The sequence below is a fragment of the Mirounga leonina genome, unplaced genomic scaffold (genome assembly GCF_011800145.1).
Source record: "Mirounga leonina isolate KUSES-001 unplaced genomic scaffold, KU_Mleo_1.0 Mir_129, whole genome shotgun sequence".
Lineage (NCBI taxonomy): Eukaryota > Metazoa > Chordata > Mammalia > Carnivora > Phocidae > Mirounga > Mirounga leonina.
In genome coordinates this window covers 18,467,219-18,488,619 of record NW_023270323.1, presented here as the reverse complement: position 1 = coordinate 18,488,619, position 21,401 = coordinate 18,467,219, and the positions used below count along the sequence as shown (strand labels likewise).

The 21,401-nt window shown below is 40.4% G+C and overlaps 1 protein-coding gene across 1 annotated transcript in view; it reads left to right on the top strand.

Moving 5' to 3' along the window:
* Positions 1–18,834, top strand: part of ANXA3 (annexin A3) — a 52,949-nt gene extending 34,115 nt beyond the window's left edge. The window contains exons 7-13 of the mRNA XM_035004709.1: positions 2,870–2,949; positions 5,831–5,887; positions 6,269–6,362; positions 8,213–8,308; positions 9,249–9,307; positions 10,722–10,844; positions 18,440–18,834. Coding sequence (XP_034860600.1) covers positions 2,870–2,949; positions 5,831–5,887; positions 6,269–6,362; positions 8,213–8,308; positions 9,249–9,307; positions 10,722–10,844; positions 18,440–18,499 — 569 coding nt within the window. The 3' untranslated portion in view covers positions 18,500–18,834. The remainder of the gene's footprint in view (positions 1–2,869; positions 2,950–5,830; positions 5,888–6,268; positions 6,363–8,212; positions 8,309–9,248; positions 9,308–10,721; positions 10,845–18,439) is intronic.
* Positions 18,835–21,401: the final 2,567 nt, after the last annotated feature.

Sequence of the window (21,401 nt, the reverse complement as noted above, 5' to 3'; positions counted from 1 at the left end):
CTCTCCCTCTCCTCCCTCCCCCTCCCCCTCTCCCTCTCCTCCCTCCCTCTCCTCCTTCTCCCTCTCCCTCTCCCTCTCCTTCTCCTCTCTTCCTCCTCTCCTTCTCCTCTCTTCCTCTCCTCCTTCTCCCTCTCCCTCTCCTCCCTCCCTCCTCCCTCTCCTCTCTCCCTCTCCTCCCTCCCCCTCTCCTCCTTCTCCCTCTCCTTCTCCCTCTCCTTCTCCCTCTCCTTCTCCATCTCCTTCTCCCTCTCCTTCTCCTCCCTCCCCCTCTCCCTCTCCTCCCTCTCCAAGTGGTGGGCCAAACAGAGTTGGGGCAGGGGAGAGGGGTACAGAAGACATGTGTAACTTGCAGTGTCCCAATCCCAGCTCCACAAAGCAGGGTAGAGAAGGCTGCATTTGGAGTAGATAAGATAATTGCTTAATAATAGCTACACATTGTAGGTGTTTAAAATATTTGGTTCTCTCAATTTAATGAGATTTGCATATAAAAAATCATCGGAGCCAGAGGCTCTATACCAAGGTGCCTGGTTACTTCCTAGTAGTTCTTAGAAGAGTTACTGCTCCATGAATTGACCTGCCCCTCGATGGCTTTCTGGGGTCCAGCATCTATGTACAAACAACCCTAAGATGTAAACTCTGTGAAGCCAGGAATTTTGTCTGGTTTTGTTCAGTGCTGTAGCTTCAGTGCCCAGAACAGTGAGGGATAAATTCAAATAGGCATTGAATTAATATCTCCAAGATTGAGATTGTCGTCTTAAGAGCCAAGTGAAAGTTCTAGCATTTAGGACTGTTGTTTTGCAAATATGACCTGTGATCATAGTTCAGAGTTATTGGGGGCCTCAATATCCATGTGAGGTAAGCTCTCTAAGGCTATAAGGAATGGACCAGCATCTAGGTTACTTTGATTAATAGGGATTCATGATACATAAGGAGTGAAAGAAGGAAACAGGCCCAGTCATGTGTAGCCAAGCCTTACGGAGATTCAGGACACAGCACTACCCTAGGGACTCCATTATCTGTGGCTCCCTCAGTATCAGGCATCCATTGCTCCCTGTGCTGATGTTTGTGTTACAGTAACTCCTTCCTCTCCCTTCTGCTTCTACTGTTATTGACAGTCCCAAGCCACTTCTCTCCCCTTACCATTTGTCTACTCAGGCTTTTATTTGCCCCATGGTTTACGGTTATTCTCGGCTTCTCTTTTGCCCCTCATTCCTTGGAGTTTTTCTCCTTCTTTGTTACTGTCTTTGTCTCTTTTTCTGTACAGCTCACTCCCTAAGAGAAGACTCAGTGAGCTCAGGAAGGCGCCATCTAATAGATAGCGTAATTTTGGGCAACGTTCTCCCACCAGCTCACCTCTTTGGCTGCTGACCACCTAGAGTCAGATGCCAACCCTGTGGCAGTCAGTTGCAGCAAGAGTGATGGTGCCATATAATGTAAAATGGAGGCCCATGCATACGAAATCCATCGACGTCGGCTACCATCTTGGCTCTCATAAAAGGACCAAGTGTCTCATGTAGCTGGTCTAGTACAATGACACGACAGAGTCTAAATAGAGAGCTGAATTCTGAACTTCTAGTATTAAAAAGTTTTTTTTCTAATTAGAATGAAGGATAGATAAAACAATATAACTGTTAGATAAAACGATGCCTATAAAGTGTTATTATTTAGATAAGTAATTTGCATTCATAATGGATTTTGCTTATTTGAGTTGCTTTAAAAAACTATAGACTTTGTAAAAAAAAAAAAAGACTAAAATCATGCTGGAAGAGTTTCTGTTTCAACACAGTTCTTGCTATTAGATAATCTCATATCACCTTCTGTAATCATCTTCTGTTGATTTAAAAGGCCAAAAACATTTATATGACCATAGAGGTCTTGAGAAGGATGCGGGCAGAGTTCGGATAGCTACCTGGTGTCAGCTACATCCAGGTACATAGTGGCCGCCAGTGAATCACCACCTCATGGCTGGAGCAGAAAATCGATTTGAAACGAGCAGACATTGCACAATGCAGACTATGCAAGATGGGCTACAACTAGTCGGTACTCAGATACGTGAACACACAATTGGCATTTGTCATGGCAAGTAGTATATTTTAGGGGAGCTTTCTCACTTTTGAGAGGTATCACATTTTTCAATCCAGCCATATACATCACAATTAAGGTTAGGCTCGATCAGACAAGCAGCGGCTCGGATAAGATAAAAATGTACTTCTCCCATATGTAGAAGAAGTCGGAGACAGGCAGTTCCAGGACTGGTGTGGTAGCTCCTCAACACTTTCAGGAACCCAGGCCCCTTCTTGCTTCTGTCCGTGTTGTCGCTAAGATGTAGTTCTTCTCTTCATGGTCCAAGATGGTTGCCTGAGCTCCAGGCGTCAGTCTACAGACCAGGCAGGAGGATGCAGGAAGGGCACAAGCCATCCTTAAGGAGATTTCCCAGCAATGTCACGTATGTTCACCTACGTTTCATTGCCAAGAACTTAGTCATGGAGCTGTACCTAAGGTACTAAGCTAAGAGGAAAGCTGAGAATGCAGTCTAAGCTGTAGGCAGTAGGTCTTGCTCAAGGACAGTGTTCTGTTACTGTGGAGGAATGAAATAGTAATCAGAAGGCAAACTAGCAGCTTGCCCACCCTGGCTTTTCCATGGCAATTCTTTCTGTTCTTCCGTATCTACCACAACACACACTATAATAATAGTTATGAGAAGAATGTATCCCTATCAGAAGAGCCCCAGGAAGTTAAAAAAAAAAAGAGTCAAGATTTATTTTCTCAGGTACTCATTCCTTGCCAGTGTTGACATTTAAGCTTTTCTCGGTTTTGTAATAATGTTTTTCAGTTTGTCAAGGCTTAATGTGTTCTTATTTGGTTTCAGTATATAAGAAGAGTCTTGGAGATGACATTAGTTCTGAAACATCTGGAGATTTCCGGAAGGCTCTGTTGACTTTGGCAGATGTAAGTTTTTATTTTATATTGCTTAGCTGCCCGATAAGCTGCATGCTCAATAATAATTTTTAGGGAGTTTAAAAATAACCAAATGGAGACAATGAGATTGCAGTTTTCCTCGTGAAATAATTTGTTCATCTTACATTTTCATTTCTGGACTCCAAAGAATATATTTTTCTTTGTCGGCATTTAAATTAAGTACGAAGCTTGATATAGAAAAACTATCTTCAGAAATGGATATATCAGTCTCTGGATTAAAAAAAAAAAGACTTGCAAGAATAAAAGCAAACAAAAAAGACTTGCTGCAACTTTATCTCTGCCACCTTCGGAAGAGTTGCTAAACCATTCATCAGTGTATGACCAAATGAGGCCACACCTAGCTCTCTCTTCTTAGGAGTTTCATGACTTTATAATGAAGGAGGTAAGGTCAAGGGTGAGGTATCACCACCGGTGTGTGTAGAGAGGAAGGGATTTTAGCCATATCTCACTGGCCTCTTTCAGCTGATTTACACAGCTCCTAATGTGTGAGAAAGTCCCAGCACTGGCCTCAGCCTGAGGGTAGAAACAGTAGTCAAAGTGAGGCATGATGCCACAAGGAAACAATTTATCCTAATTATGTTTTCAGTTACTTCAGATGGTGAAAACCTTAAAGACTGAACCTACAAACCCAAATTTATGAGGCATTGGCACAAACATACTGTCCCAGAGGTTTCTGTGTATAAGTGCATGCCCATTTACACACACACACACACACACACGAGCACACAACAGCCCCGGGAAACAGTGAACAGTAGGGCTTCAGTGTTTAGAATAAAAAAAAACGGGCTCTCTGGGGCTCCTTTACTGCCTACTAGCTTTATGTGGACAAGCTATTTTAAGCCATAAAACCTTCGTTTTCAGGGCACCTGGGTGGCTCAGTGGTTAAGTGTCTACCTTCAGCTCAGGTCATGATCCCAGGGTCCTGGGATCAAGCCCTGCATCGGGCTCCCTGCTCAGTGGGGAGCCTGCTTCTCCCTCTGCCTCTGTCGCTCCCCCTGCTTGTGCTCTCTGTCTGTCAAATAAATAAATAAAATCTTAAAAAAAACAAAACCTTTGTTTTCACATCTGTAAAATTAAAATAATAATAGTACCAACCTCCGGGGGTGTTGTGAAGATTCAGAGAGAGAGTGGGCATGTGCAGTACTGAGAACATAAGACACGATTATTCGTAGTGGTACCAATGAGACGCGGCGTTTTCTTACTCGAGCAGAACACACCACGAACCAGAACGAAAAGGCAAGCTAGCAGCCACACTGAAAAGGAAAATAAAAGAAATCATGTGGAAATCAAACAGGCATACGGGACCTAATGTTTGAAAATGGGAATAAATGCATTTTATAAATGTTACAGCCAAACATTTCATTCACCTAAAGTTCTCAAAATAATTCAGGCAATCTCCCTTTTCCTGTCTCGCCTCTCTCTGTAATGGGCTGTGTGCACAAGCACTTCCACACACACACACATGCACGCACGCACGCACGCTTCACCAGGAGCCCTCGGCATGAGAGCTGGTGGCAAGCTGCAAGGGTTTTGTGTTTTCATAGACCTTATTTTTAAGAGCATAAAAATCTTTTTAGATTTCCAGAGAAGTGGGGCAGAAAGTACAGAGAGCTCCCGTATGCCCCTCCCGGTGTCCCATTATTAATATCTTGCATGAGTGTGGCATAGGATAGCTGGTGAATGAACACTGACACATTATGATTAACCAGAGTCCACAGGGTCCATTAAGTTTCACTCATGGGTTTGGACAAATGTATAACGTCATGCACCCACCATTACAGTATCACATAGAATAGTTTTACTGCCCTAAAATCCCTGTGCTCCAGCTCTTCATCCTTCTCTTCCTCCCTTCAAACCCCTGGCAATCACTGATCTTTTCACTGTCTCTATTGTTTTACCTTTTCCAGAATGTCATATGGTGGGAACTATACAGCACGTTGCCTCTTGGGACTGGCTTCTTATATTTGCTAAAATGCTAAGTGTCTCTCAGGACTTTATAGCTCTTTTCATTTTAACCATTGAATATTAGTCCATGGTATGGATATACACCAGTTTGTTTCACCCGTTGAAGGGCATCTTGGTTTCTTCCAAGTTTTGGCAATGAGGAACAAAAACTTCTAACATTCATGTACAGTTTTTGTGTGGGCTTACATTTTCAGCTCACTTGGGTGAATATCAAGGAGCACAATTGCCGGATGATGGTTAAAGTGTGGTTGGTTTTGTAAGAAGTGGCCAAACTCTCTTCCAAAGTGGCTTTATCAATTTGCATTGCCGCCAGCAAGGAATGACAGTTCCCGGTGTTCCAAATCCTTGTCAGCACTTGGTGTTGTCAGGGTTTTGGATTTTAGCCATTCTAGTAGGTATGTCGTGGTATTTTATGGTTGTGTTTTCTTTTTTTAAATTTTCAGTTCCCTAATAACGCATGATATTGAGCATCTTTTCATGTGCTTTCTTGCCAACTGTTTATCCGATCTCTGTGCAGATCTCTTGCCTGTTTTTTAATTAGGTTTTCATTGGTTTAAGTGAGTGTTAAGAGCTCTTTATATATTTTGGATATAAGTCCTGTCTTAGATATGTGTTTGCAAATATTTTTTCCCAGTCCGTGGCCTGTTTTTTCATCCCCTTAAGATCTTTGAGGAAGAAACTGAGGCTCAGAAAATTGTGTGATTTGCTAGAAATTTCATGGCTAGTGAGCAGCAGAGCCAGAACAGGAGCCCCAAGTGCCCAGTTCCTCTGTGCTTCATGGTCTCCCCTGGAGAAAAACCTCTAAAATGCCCTGCTGATTGGAATACCGAGTGTTAGAATCTTCTGTCCTTAAAAGGATTGCCTTTGTTTTCATCTTCCTGTGTAGGGCAGAAGAGATGAGAGTCTGAAAGTGGATGGGCAGCTGGCCAAAAAGGATGCCCAGGTCAGTAATAGAGCGCAGACAACATATCCTGTAGCCATTCTCCCCCTCGACTGCCTTTTCATTCGTGTGGCACCAGAGGAGGCTGCCCTCTCCTGTCCTGTTGGGAGGAGAAGCCTGAAGCCTGGGCATCACCCACCCCTGGTTCTTTGCCTCCCCCCGTGCTGGTTCTTCTTCTTCTGTCTCCAGCCTCCCCGACTCTTAGGTTCCTAGTCCGCTAACAGTGAGAGACCTGGGTAAGAGATTATCTCCCTAACCTCTACTACCAAGTAAACCTCCCGCTCTTCTCGTTCTACCAACGCCCTGCCCAGAAAGAGAGAGAGAGAGAGAAAGAGAGAGATTGTGTCCATAATAACATTCTAAATCTTCCTTCTCATCCAATAGATTCTCTATAATGCTGGGGAGAACAGATGGGGCACAGATGAAGATAAATTCACCGAGATCCTGTGTTTAAGGAGTTTTCCTCAACTGAAACTGAGTACGTACTCACATTACAAACCTTTTTGCTTTGTCTTGCATTTGCAAATGTTTTGGGGTTTAATATACAAAATTCTGGAAAACGAAATTAAAAATTGCAAAGGCTGTTCCATTTGTATGCATAAACAATTCAGGAGAAAACATGGGGAGCTATGTTCCAACTCAAGGCGGAACTGACCCTACTCTTGTCTTCCCTGGAGGCTGAGTACATTAGCTAGTGAGTGACAAGTAACAGGTGGGAGAGGGACAACAGGGAGAAGAAAAAGGGGAGCCCTCTGGGGAGAGAGCAGAGAGGAATATTCCGGTGGTATGGGGGAGCCCGAAGGCAATGCCTCCAGCCCATCTCTCCCCTAGTTAGCCACTTTCCAGAGAAACCAGGCATGCTGGGTATCTGTTAATGTGTTAGTAAGGATTAACGTTCGGCTCTTTCTGATTCGACAGTGAATGGGGGAAAGGTGGCATAGTTCTTTCGGTCAGACCAACTATTACATGGAACTGCTAAGCAGCCACCTCCTCACTCATGTACCCCCTGAACCTTTCTGGAAGCCACAGCACCCAGAAGCCCAGAACTCCGTTTACTGTGAGCCCCCAGCGGTGGTTCCCAAGTGCTGGTCGAGGGAGCAACCGCAGTGCGTGACTAGGCTTATGCTGAGTTCACGGAAAAATGAGGAAACATGAGGATATCACCATGACTTTTTAATTCTGAGATTGCCCCTCCTTAATTTTGGCATTACATTTCACTTATTTTAGAAAATAATAGTAATAGTATATTATAGTTGCTTTATGAGTACCTTTATTTGAAGAATAAAAACTAAACAATGCTAGATTTCTCTCCAAAGGTTTTTCAAAATTTCCAAGGAAAAATATACTTGGCTTACAAAGTATGCCGCTGTACTTGGTGACCTATAGGTTTTGCTTTGGGACAAAAACTGATCAAGACATTACCTCTGGTAAGCGTGGGTAGGCCATGCTGCTTTAGGGAATGATTTACTCAGCAGAAAGAAATCTGCATAATTAAGATTTCTTTAGCAGATAAAACATATTTGACTAATGACCACACTATTGTTTCCCAGGTGATGCTATAATTTAAAAGTAGCCCACCTTACTAGATAAATTATTTTTTTTTTAATTTTTATTTATTTATTTATTTATTTATTTTTTATTTATTTGAGAGAGAGAGAATAAGAGACAGAGAGCATGAGAGGGAGGAGGGTCAGAGGGAGAAGCAGACTCCCTGCCGAGCAGGGAGCCCGATGCGGGACTCGATCCCGGGACTCCAGGATCATGACCTGAGCCGAAGGCAGTCGCTTAACCAACTGAGCCACCCAGGCGTCCGATAAATTATTTTTAATTTAACCTTTCAAGCTATTTTAAATTCCATCAACCTGGGAAGGGGGAAGGGAGGAGAGAGAAAGAGATCATTGAAGAAAATGGCCTATGAGGTTTAGGGGCTTTTTTATTTTTATTTTTTTTTATCTTATGTATTTATTTGAGAGAGAGAGAGAGGGAGAGAGAACGCAAACAGGGGGGAGGGGCGGAGGGAGAGAGAAGCAGACTCCCTGCTGAGCAGGGAGCCTGATGTGGGACTCGATCCCAGGACCCTGGGATCATGACCTGAGCCGAAGGCAGAGGCTTAACCGACTGAGCCACCCAGGTGCCCTGAGGTTTAGGTTTTACTGTAGATAATTAAAAAAAACAAAAACTTCCATGCTCAAATTTTGATGGTTTAAAGAGGAGTTTTTGAGTTTGACACTTAACTTGATTTGCTGCATATCAAATAAAAAACTGGAATATATTCAAGTTGTGGTCAACTGGGATGCCTTAAATATTTTTTGTGGTGCTGCTTTTTAGCATTTGACGAATACAGAAATATTAGCCAGAAGGACATTGAGGACAGCATAAAAGGAGAATTGTCTGGGCATTTTGAAGACCTACTTCTGGCCATAGGTAAGCCCTTCAGTGCTTATAACCTGAGTTACTTTGCACTTGTTTTAAATCAATGGGAAGGTTCACTCCTTCCCTGTAAGAAGGCTGACCGATCCATCCTTATGCTCCCATAGCTCCCGGCACCGTCCCCGGGGCACACAGCGTGCTCCACAAATACTGTTAAGTGGATGCATGAAGAAGTTATCTTTTTAGGTTTTACTTTGCCTTTTAACTTTGTATTGGTTTGTCACCAGGCTTGGATTAGTAAACTCCTGGAGAGATGAAAATATTACATTTCTATTGGCATTTTTATTGAGGCTTGTTGAAAACGGAGTAATTGAGTAATTTACTAAATTTAGTAATTGACCCTATGTGGTTATTATGGGAAGATATCCATAGACTCCCAAAGCTGAGCCCAGGTCGGAACTCTAGGTCTCCTCCCTCTTGACCAAGCCAACCGGGAGTATGGAACAGAAAGTCAGGCACAGACCGAAGCTGGTCCTGGAGACATGTGGATTAACAAGCAGACACAAACACCGTTATGTAAGCAGATCAGTCCCCCCCAGGAGGTCTCTGCAGTCTGCCGGCCCAAGTTCTTTATCAGCAGAGATGCTAGAAATGGAGCAAAGGTACACCCTGGGGAGTTATCGATGTAAGCGTAGGTGTTGGTGTGTCTGGGATCAGGAGATGAGTCAGCTGCTGTGGGAGCTTCTTTGGCAAGTAATTATATTTTCCCCCTCACTAAAGAGAATGACTGTGCTTAAGTTCCGTGTGAATCAAGACTTGATAAGCCTTTGAAAGTCAGGTGAAGCATTCACCTCTCCATCGTAAATAAAAGCTAGTAGTGACCAGGGGGTAGAGTGGTATGGTTACTCAAAGAATCTTTTAAAAAAACATATTACTGTAGATTAACTCAATTTCTATTCAATGAAACTGAACGTTACTTTGCTTTTTATAATAGTTCACTGTGCCAGAAACGTGCCTGCCTTTTTAGCTGAAAGACTGTATCAGGCTTTAAAGGTAGGTCTGGAAATTTCATATACATTCTTAGTCTCTCTCCAGGAGAATATAAAAAAATACTGCATCATACTGATGGAATTTCATGTCCCTTCCCTCCTTGGGGGAGTCCTCGTTTTGTCTTAGAGGTTGGTAGTGAGTATCCTAATCATTCTAGAGATAGGTACAGCAAAGTGTTGACTAAATTATCTTCCCCACATCACAGTTAGTGGAGGCAGTGAACCTTGGTTTAGGACAGCAAACCTCAAGCCTGACCCATAAGGCCCAGTGGCCTCTTAAAATAAACCGAGTCGAGTCAGCAGCCTTTCGTGCTATAGAAACCCTGCGCTTTCTTGTCTGTTGCCGCTGCTAGACAGTGAGATCCTTGAGTACAGGCGTTTTTCTTGCTCTAGTCCATCTTCAGGCCTTGCCCTGAGCCGGGCACATGAGAAGATGTGTACTTCAGTCTCTCTCCTGGACATTTCCTATGGAGGTCCACGTGTGCCTTCAAAGTTATGTCCAAAGTGAACACATCCTGTCCGTCACCTCACCCCCCACCCAAGGCTGCTCCTTGTCCCGTGTCCAGTCACCTCAGTGGGTAACCCCAGCAGGAGCTAGCCCTGCCCGACTCTCTGAAGTTATACCGTTCCCCGCCCCGCCCCCCCGTCCTTGCCCTCTGTGCCTCAGCCACCTTGGCCTTCTTTCTGTCCTTGACTATGCCGAGTGTCATCCCACACCAGAGTCTTTGCGTTCGTTGCCCTCTCTGCCTGGAATGGACCTCCTCCAGATCGACCTATGGCTGGCTCCTTCTCATCTCTCAGGTCGCCTCCCGAGAGAGGTCCTTCCTGACTAAACAGGTCGATTCGATTCCTTTCGGTCACACTCCATTCCATAATTCTTATCACTGTTTACATAAACAATGTGTTAATTTTCTCTCCTGTCCATCTCCATCCATTAAAACGTGAACTCCATGCGAACAGAGCTGTAATCCGTGCTATTCGCTACTGTATGCATAGTGCATATCTGGCATGTAGTAGATTTCTCTCTCTGGTTCATTATTTCAGCCCCAGGTCAAATACCACTTTCTCAGGCACACCCTGCCTAACCCTTGATCTATTTTAGGCCCTCCTTATATATACTCCCATAGTACCCAATATTTCCCATATGTTGGATTACATAGTATATCCTTTACAAAACTGAACGCTTAACAGGGCTATCTCATCTCTGTTTTCAGCATTTGGCATGGTGATGGCACAGAGTAAGTGCTCAATAAATATTTCTCGAATATATGAATGATGAAGTTTGATGACAAATGAGTGAAGAAGAGTCACTGTGGTTGAATATTTTGTGCACCATTATCTGTTTCCCATAGATATAGATCTGTATGTTGTCTTGTGACCAGTGAGATTTGTATTGTGGACACCTGTATTCTTAACAGGGTGCTGGAACCGACGAGTTTACTCTGAACCGAATAATGGTGTCCAGATCAGAAATAGACCTTCTGGACATTCGAGCAGAGTTTAAGAAGCATCATGGCTATTCTCTATATTCGGCAATTAAAGTAAGTCTCCTCTTAAAAATAGCAAAACCCATTTTGTCTTTTCTACTCATCCTCTTTTCTGTATAATCCTTAAAACATAGAGATATGTGACTGAGTTTTCTCTCTCCCTGTCAATGCATAAATGTGTTTTCTGAGTTTAAAATAGTGATAACAAAATGTCTCCTAAAGAGAGTGATTAATTTTAGCTCTAAAATTCCAGGCACATAATAGACACTCAAAAAATTTTTTTTTAGGTTTAGTGGCCATGAATTGTTCTTCTTTTGTGAATTGTACATGCAAGTTGTTTACCTGTTTTTGATATTACAGTATTTTTATTTATTTCAGCTTTTCTTTATGAGAGTAGAAGGAAAGAAAAATACATGTTTTAAATTTCCTATTTTTACCTGAAGTCTAGTTGACATACAATGTCACATTAGTTTCAGGCATAGCTAAATTTCCTCTTGTTTTACTCAAAATATAGATAGCATCGTTCTGTACTTTGGAGCTCTTCTCATTTCAGTTTATGGGAACCTTCTCATTCTTCTTTTAACAGCTGCGTTATCATTCCATTATTTATATATTTGTACCCACCGTTTCAATAGATGTTTCCAATTTCTTGCTATTATAAACAGTGTTGTGATATGCATACACAATTCCATAAAGTACAAGTATATCTAAGGGATAAGTGTATCTAAGGGATAAGTTGGTAGGATTGCTGAGGCAGATGTAAATACATTTGTAATCTTGGTAAATATTACCAATGGACTCCGTTTGCATGTCAATTAATCAACTAGATTCATTCACCAAAACCAATCCTTTTTTTCTTTGAACCAGAGCTTTTGTTTTTACATTAAACCTTTGCAGGAGGAGATGCATGCTTAAGTTGAAATTGGGAACTTACTCAAAAAGGCAGCTCTCAGACTGTGCCTGGGGCTTAGCGAGGATTTCATCAGCTCACGCTCAATGAAATTTGAGTCGATTCTGACACATTGCAATAGTTTCAATCAACACAGGTAGATTTAATAACATTAACCATATTGTACTTACTAAGGCAGGAAAGTAGACTCACACATTTTATAAAGATTGCCAGTAACAAGGTTGAAACATGAGGCCTTCAGCTCACCCTCAGCAAACTAGAAAATTAAATTAACCATTAGTTCTCCCTCCCCAGTGGCTGGCTAATTGAGGCTTATTATATTAGGACACATCTAAGCTATGCGTACCCTGATAGAAAAGAAAAATCCATTGCTAAACAATTCAGTTTGTAATTTAAAATTACATGAGGTTTCTTCATTTCTATTACCTAATGTGCATGTTTTAAAAATGAAATGTTAAGGTTGGATCAGGGGAAAAAATAGAGAGCTTGAACTAGATCAGTAAGCGTGAGACAGATTAAAAAGGAGGTCAAAGACCTATCTCCCCAGTCCCAGGCTCGGATAGACTCACAGGTGAACTTCACCAAACTTTCAAAGAACAGATATTCCTATCCTATACAAGGTGGACCAGAATATAGGAAAAATGAAACCTGCCTAGTTAATTTTATGATTTTAGTATAATCTTGATTCCAAAGACAGAGGATAAAGAAAATTACAAAATCACTTCACTTATGAACATAGCAAAGAGTAAAATATTGACTGAATATAGCCGTTTATTAAAAAAATAACACATCAAAATCAAGTGAGGTTTAACCCAGGAATAAAAGGATGGCTCAACATCAGAAAAGTAATTAAAGTGATTTCCCACATTCCACACATATAAAAGATAATTATATAATTATTTCAGTCTTTGTAGAAAAAGCTTTTGAAAAGGATCAATACATATTTATGATAAAAAACATTTCACCAAATTAAGAATAGAAGCAAACCTCCTTAAATTGATAAAGCTTACATACCAGCATATTATAGCAAATACATATTTATACTCAGTGGAGAAACTTTAGATGCAGTTCCTTTGAGATAGGGATCAGAACAATAATGCTCCCAACATACTGATAAATATTATACTATACTACTACTAATATACCTTAATACTATCTTACAGAGGACTAGGGGTCCTGGATAGTACTGGAAAGGAAGAAAAAAAAAAATGTGTAAAGATTGAACCAGAAGAGTCGAAGCTTTCATTATTTTCAGTAAATACAATCATCTTTTTAGAAAATCAACAGGGATTATAAATTATCATCAGTAATAAAAATTCATCAATGTTGCCAGATAAAGATCAACCTGTAAAAATTAATAGTATTTCTTACACTATATAATCAAAATTAAGATACCATTCATAATAGAAATGAAAAACTATAAATTATCCAGGAATTCACTTGACCAAGACGACATAACTCTATGGAGAAGACTTTAAGACTGTTATAAACACCATAACATATGTCAATAAATGGAGAGAGAGTTTATGCACTTGTGTTATGTGATAGGATACTATAAAGATGTCAGTTGTTCCTCAAAGTAAGCTATAAATCATGTGATTTATTTCAATCAACATTCCAGCTGGATTTCTTTGAGGAACTTGATTAAGTTACTTTAACATTTATATGAAGGAATGAAGATTCATGACTAATCAACCTTAAATACAAAGAATAAAGATAGGGAAAGGGCTAGTCCTACTAGAGACTGACATGATACAAAGCAATTATTAATTGTTTTAAGTGTAGTTTTGGAATAAGAACAGACGAATGACTCAATGGAACAGAATGGAGATCTCAGAGACAAATCCAATTGTTTGTGGAAACTCATAGGCTAGAGGGGGCACCATAAATCTGTAGGGAAGGACAGATTATTTAGTAAAAATGTATTGGGAAACCTGGTTGACTCTATAGAAAAAAATACAACTGGATCCTACCCAACACCACATTACCAGTAAACTGGAGATGAACTAAAAACCAAAATATAAAAGATAAAATTATAAAGCTAATCCAAGAAAATACAAGAATTACCTTTGTGACCTAGAAGCAGGGAAAAAATTTTTAAACAACAAAATCACAAACCACAGTGCAAAAAACAACAAGCAAACAAACAAATGTACATTATTAAGTATAACATATTAAATAATCTCATTACATTTTCAGTACTGATGAATAGGATCTTCTTGATCCTTAAATTTCCATAATTCAGGAATTATGTATATCCCCTGACCTTTGGTTCTGTCTTCCTCTTCCTTCTACCTATAGTTGAGACATTTCTCTGTTCATTAACACCTTTCTCAGGTGATGACTGGGGGGAGGAAGAGGGGAGGGAGAAGGTAGGTGAAAAAAAATGTGTCTCTCTTATTACTTAATAGTAAGATATTAATACAAAATTTGGATGAAATTACATTTTCTTGGTAGTTTTCACTGAGCAAACAAATTAAGTAGCTATTTAATAAATAGTACAATTCCAGGGTCTTTAATGGAAAACACAGTAGCCATCCTCAATTCTTAGTCTGTGTGGAGATTTGAGGTGAACATAAATAAAACAATTAGAAGAAGATAATATGAAACAGCATACAATTAAGTACTAGATTGTGCAGTACAGAGGATACTAATCTAGGAATTAAGAGTAAAGAAGTTTGGGATTAGATAGGGAATGTTTTTGGGGGAAAATGGGTCTTGAACCTGCCTTTCAGGGTTTTTTGTTTTTTTTTTTTTCCAGATTTTATTTATTTATTTGACAGAGAGAGACACAGCGAGAGAGGGAACACAAGCAGGGGGAGTGGGAGAGGGAGAAGCAGGCTTCCCGCCGAGCAGGGAGCCAGATGCCAGCCAGATGTGGGGCTCGATCCCAGGACCCTGGGATCATGACCTGAGCTGAAGGCAGACATCTAATGACTGAGCCACCCTGCCTTTCAGGTTTAATAAGCTTGTATTGAGTGCCTCCTGTGGGCAGGTTCTATGTTGCTCAACAGGGACTCGAATGCTTCAGGAAGGTGTGTATGGTAAGGAAAGGAGGGAAAGAAATAGTAAGGCACTTGATCGATTAGGGGGTCTGCCTTGGGGAATATTGAAAAACAAAATGCGAGTGGTGAGATGAATTTAGCTGAAAGAGAGTTTTGAGATCACAGAATTTGTATTTCATTCAATTAAAAATATTTACTGAATGCATATTATGTGCCTGGCTCAGAGTTACAATTACAAGCAAAGGGGAAAAAACAGTTTCCTGCCCTTATGGAATTACAAATAAATGTAAAATTACAACTATGTTAAATGTAAAGGAAAGAGATATTGTGCTGTAAGACCATATGATAGGAGGATTTGACCTATAGGAAAAGCTTCTATGAGGAAGTTATGATTCAGATCTGAAAAAGAATAGACAAGGATTGTGGTGTCGGAGAGTCAGTGGAGCATTCTAACAAAAGGAAAAGGAATTACAAGTGGAAAGACCTCATGGTAAGGAAATATGATGAAAAATAAGGCCGGAGGGACCAGATCACCCAGGACCATTTTGGCAGTTTTAAGGATTTTGTCTTTTGCCCAGAAACATTGGAGAGTTTTCATTTTAAGTGCATAGTGTCATGATCAGAAGTACATTTTAAAAAGATCCCTGTGACCACAGGGAATGAATTGGACATAAGAAAGGAGAGATTTGGGGGTGCTGAGTTGTTTTATTAGGCATATTGGAGCTGCTTACGACTGGGTAATGAAAAGTACTAATGCAAAGAGAGCAAAGAACAAAGACTCAAAAGATATTTAGGAATTAAAACTTGGGGGAGGGTATGTGCTATGGTGAGCACTGTGAATTGTGTAAGACTGTTGAATCACAGACCTGTACCTCTGAAACAAATAACACATTATATGTTTAAAAAAAAAAAAGAAGAAGATAGTAGGAAGGGAAAAATGAAGGGGGGTGGGATTCGGAGGGGGAGACGAACCATGAGAGACCATGGACTCTGAGAAACAAACTGAGGGTTCTAGAGGGGAGAGGGTGGGGGGATGGGTTAGCCTGGTGATGGGTATTAAAGAGTGTGGGTATTGAATGGAGCACTGGGTGTTATATGCAAACAATGAATCATGGAACACTACATCAAAAACTAATGATGTAATGTATGGTGATTAACATAACATAATAAAATAAAATAAAATAAAAAATCCAGTTAACAAAACAAAACAAAAAAACCTTGGGGACTTGATGTGATATCCTGCTGTAAGGAACAAGAAAGAAAAGTTATCAAGGATGATTCTCAGGTTTCTAACTTGGGATCACATAGTGGTGCCATTCTCTGCAAGGTCAGGCTTTAGGTTTTTGTTTTTGTTTTCTTTTTCTTTTTTTGGGAGTGGGAGAAAGTTCATGAGTTTGGTTTTGCACTCTTTGAGTTAGAGATGTCTTCGAAACATATAAGTAGAATTGTCAGGTCAGTAGCTAGTGGTATGAGATATATTTTCAGAGTCAGTTATGTTACTGAATAGTTGGACATGAATGAAAATCTAAGGAGAAAAACATAGATTGAGAAGAGAAGAAAGCTTAGAATTGAGATTTAAGCATTACTGACAATTAATGGCTGGATAGCTGAGGATGAGCCTGCAAAAAAGACAAAGGTAAGGAAGCCAGAGAAGAAGAAGAAAAAGCCAGGACTACTTACAGGAAAAGTAAGGGCTTGATGGACATGGTGGCCCTTGGACTTGATTTATAATGCAATAAGAATGAACACCTTGGAGATACAGTTGATGAATCTAGAACCAAGGAAACTAGAGACAAGAGATGTGAGCCTAGAGTAGATTCGTCATGGTCAGAATGGAAAAAGGAATAACTTAAAGAACACTGCAAAGAAATAATTGGCAGGATGGATTAAATGTAGAGGATAAAAGATGGGATCAAAGTTGAGAGAAGAGAGGATCCCTGGTAGCACTGTGAAAACTACACCAGCAGAGCCAGTTAGTCTCTTGAGAACAATTAATGTAGCCTCATTAGGAAGATGTAATTTATGTTCAAAGGTTCTGAAAATACATTAGTTTTTTTGTGATGGTAAAATTTCTAAAATGCCATATAAATAGAATAGCTATTTTACGAGAAGGCATAAAGGTATGGAGGTAGGAGAAAGGATGGACTTTGTTTAGCGTCAACAGTGGATCAGAATTTATATTTAGCTCCGTTAAGCTACTTGGATGTATTTTCTTGCCTAACTGATAGAACCGCAAAAAATTGTTTACAACTTGGTCAGAGATAGCTAAAAGGGAGCTATTTTAATACACAGCTAGAGCATCATTGGCTTATCAGCAGTTCCAGAGATTATTACATATGGCAGAGCAAGACTTAGAAAAACCAATAGAGGAAGAACTACAATCTGTATAAAACAAGAGAATGTGTATTAATGCCTGTTGTATCTCATTATGAAAGCAATGCATAACCTCTTCTCTAAATGACCCTTCTTCATTGGGTCCTTTGCATTACTGCTAACTCTCATATTTATCCTGATGTGAAACTTAAGTGATAAGAAGTGCTCAATCTTTGAGTTGCCTTGAATAAAACAAGAATAATGTGAGGATATTAGGCAGTCTAGATTAAAAGCAAGTTTCCCTCCAATGTTATGTAAAAGTTTTATCTGTTTTGCAAACATGGTATCTCTCTTTTTTTTTTTAAGATTTTATTTATTTATTTGAGAGAGAGAATGAGATAGAGCATGAGAGGGGGGAGGGTCAGAGGGAGAAGCAGACTCCCTGCTGAGCAGGGAGCCCGATGCGGGACTCGATCCCGGGACTCCAGGATCATGACCCAAGCCGAAGGCAGTCGCCCAACCAACTGAGCCACCCAGGTGCCCCCAAACATGGTATCTTTTTACATTAGGCCTCAATCTCACATGGTGACTGTTCTGAACCATGCTGTTTTTTGCCTAGCTTAGAGGAAAGGAACTGAATGTAGTTTGTTTCAGTTTCTTAAGTCAGGCAGTATAGTATGGTGTTAAGGCACCAGGCTATCTGGCTTTGAATCCTACCTCTGTTGCTTATTCTCTGTATGATTTGGAGCAAGTTTCCTAACCTCTGTTTTTCTCATTTCTCATTAAATGGACATACTTAGGGTACCTTCTGTGTAGAGTTATAAGGCTTGTAAGACTAAAGTAGTTCACCCTTAGAAGAGCAAGTGTTTGGGGCGCCTGGGTGGCTCAGTTGGTTAAGTGACTGCCTTCGGCTCAGGTCATGATCCTGGAGTCCCTGGATCGAGTCCCGCATCGGGCTCCCTGCTCGGCAGGGAGTCTGCTTCTCCCTCTGACCCTCCCCCCTCTCATGTGCTCTCTCTCATTCTCTCTCTCTCAAATAAAAAAAAAAAAAAAAAAGAAGAGCAAGTGTTTGATGAATATTAATGTAATATTATTAAAATTATCATTTTTAAAGTTTTGTTAGGAAAGTAATATTATGTAATGTTATGTAATTGATGCAGTCTTATTTTCTTAAACCCAAATTGAAATGTAATTGCGATGAATCAGGAAGAATTTCAACATTATGTATTGTAAAGAAGATGCTAGTCTGGAAAATAATTACACTCAGGTATGAATGAATAATGGAATTACAGGTACATTTTACTAAATGATCCAGGTCATGAATCTCACCCCAGTGAATCTCCTAGAGCTGTGGGATTTGATTCAGTTTTGGTCCCCTCATTATTTATGCTACATCTGTCCTTTTCTCCTATTCCTTACAGTCGGATACTTCTGGAGACTATGAAATCACACTCTTAAAGATCTGTGGAGGAGATGACTGAGTCAAGAACATAATCTCCAAAGGTCGCTGCGCCCATGATGGGCCTTTCCAACAGCTCTGCTTACTCCTTTCTCAGAGTATTTAAAATTACAAGCAAGTGTAAACAGCAAACTGTTTTCCTAACAGACATTTTCATCATTCCATAATAACAACAAAAAGTGATTATAGTAGAGCACCTCAGCATCATGTAGTAATTCATAAATGAAACTTTTAAATGGTATGAAGGATCTGCTAATACAAGTTATTTTTCTGCTTAGGAAGTGAGAATCTTTGTAAAATTCTAACACATTAAATGTGTAATCAGTCAATAAAAGTTGTTGCCTTTGTGAAAGGAAATTTGTCTATTTTCAGCATATGCCAACATTGTTTTGCGCCTGGTTGCCAAAATCAATGATATTTTAAAACACATTTTTGTTATAAAAGCTGTTGCTGCTTTAATTTATCTATTACCTTATTAATCACATTTATCTTTAAGAAAAGAATAGAATGAAGCCGTGTGTAATCCTGGCCTGCTCTTTCTAGCTGTGATCACGCCCCAGGGGTGGCATTGTGGGAGAAGTAACTCAGGCCTCCGAAGCCATCTGCTGAACTATGAATCTAACCACTTCCTGTCAGAACAGCAAGCACGAATTGTGGTCGTTTCATGCTAAATTCTACTTTCCCAGAATGGGTATGTAGAATCAATTCTATAAGGTTGCTTTTCCTCTAAAATAAGTTTGCAAAACGATGCATTTGAAAAAATCCCTCATGTTATCTTTGCCGGCAACCTAGAATGAAATATCTTGACTAATATGAAACATATAAGGTTAACACTGTCCAGTTGGAGTTATTAGGCAGGACATGAATAGAAATGACAAACGTGTGAGCCATAGAAACAGGGATGTAGGAATCCAGAGCTTTTAATCAATGCATTCCACTGCCAAACATCCTGAGATTTTTCAGGACAGACAAATTATTTCTTGCTCTGGTGTTTCCAAAATGCGTACAGGAAGAAAAGCACCAGGATTTAGAGTCCAACATACCTGGGTTTGACTTCCTGCCCTACCATTTCCTCGTTCTGTGACCCTGGGAACTACCAAAGCCTGCTCAACTGAAGCTTTCTCATCTGTAAAATGGTGATAATTATAGCAGCTATCTTTCCCCTGGGGTTTTTTAAAGATTAAGTAAGATAATGCCTTCAAAGCACTTAGCCCTGTGCCTGGACAGGGTAGGTGTTCAATTACCATGTTATTATGACCGCCAGGCAACATCAAAATGATCGCGACAGCATTGCAACTGTTCTTCAGCAGGCTTCGGTTCACCTACCACATGCCAAGCTCTGTGCTAAGTACGTATTGGATACACCAAGGGGACTGAGACTCATTTGCTTTTGCTGAAGGGCTTAAAGTCTGTTTAGGGAGAGAGACACGTGCATATAATCACAACACAGGACGTACTGAGTACATTCAGGGAAATGGCATTGTGTAAGAGAGAAGCGGTGTGGAGGCTGGCTGAGTAATTCAGCCTATCAGAGGTCACAAACTCCACCAGCAAAGAAGAGGAAGAGAGGCTCTCCAGATAGTTCAGAGCACTTGCAAAGTCACAGAGTTATGAACTCATACAGTGTGTGCACGGCTCTACCCAAAGGTTAGTGTGGTGGAGGCTCAGAAGACAAGGTGGGCGTATGGTGACCTGTGATAGGTGGGGGCCAGATTGCAAAGGTCTTATGCTAAAGAGTTTATAAGCAAGGGAGAGTCATGGATGAAAGGAGCATTCCAGGAGGATTTCAATCAGGGAAATGATGTCAAATATTTGCCCAAGGGGGAAGAATGTCTGGGAGAAGAAAGCTAGAGGCAGGAGCCCCCTTGGCAAGTTCATTCTAGAATCAAGTCTAGAAGTGTCAGCCTGTTAAGATAATGGCAAGTGAGAACAAAAATCTGTGCACATGCTTAAGAAATAAAACTGATAGAATGTAGGAATCAAGGTAGTCAGGTGTCAAGTTTGCCCCATGATTTTGGCTTAAGCAATTTAGTAAATGAGTGTCTCACCAAGCGATAAATCATTGCTAATACTCATTGAGTACTTACTCTATATCAGGCACCATGTGAAATAGTGTAGTATATATTAAATCATTAATCCTGAAGGAACTTTACAATGCAGGTACTAACTCACAGATACAGGAACGGAACCTGAGAGAAACTAAGTAACTTGCTCATTGGGAAGAACCAGGATTTAAACCCAAGCAGCCAACTCCACTATTTGGCCGTAGAATTTATCCTGTCCCAGGGTCACTGTTCTTTTCAACTCTGTAATGTCAGCTATTTGAATGCAGGGATTTTTGTCTGTCGCATTCACTGCAGTATTCCTAATTCTTAGAACGTGCTTGGCCCATAAAAGGCATATAATAAATCTTTATTGGATGAATGAAGTTCTTTTTCCTCTATGTATTTGAGCTACATAAGTGAATTTGGGGTAGTCAGTTAAACATTTGTAGGTATACCTGAGTCTCCGTTTCCCATGCTTGGGGAAGGGAAACTATCATTACACTACAGGCAGCCTTGGAGAAAAGTTCGAAATTTTATTTATATACACAGTACTTTTTCCAAGCTACCCATCACTGTGGGGAGAAATATTTTGTGAAGCTGGCCAGGGTATTGGGACTTCCAGAGAAGTAATGAGTTCAAACGCCTGTAGGCTCTCCTTTACTTAACATAAAGCTAAATTCCTGAAATAGCAATACCAGATTTTAATCTTGCCCACATTCTCCAAAGTTATGGAGAAGTAATCTCTACCTTCTTTGGATTTTGATATTAACTGTTCTCTTTTCCTCTGGAAAAATGGTTTGCTTCACTAGAGTTCTCCCACATACATTTTTTTCCTTCCTTCCTTCCTTCCTTCCTTCCTTCCTTCCTTCCTTCCTTCCT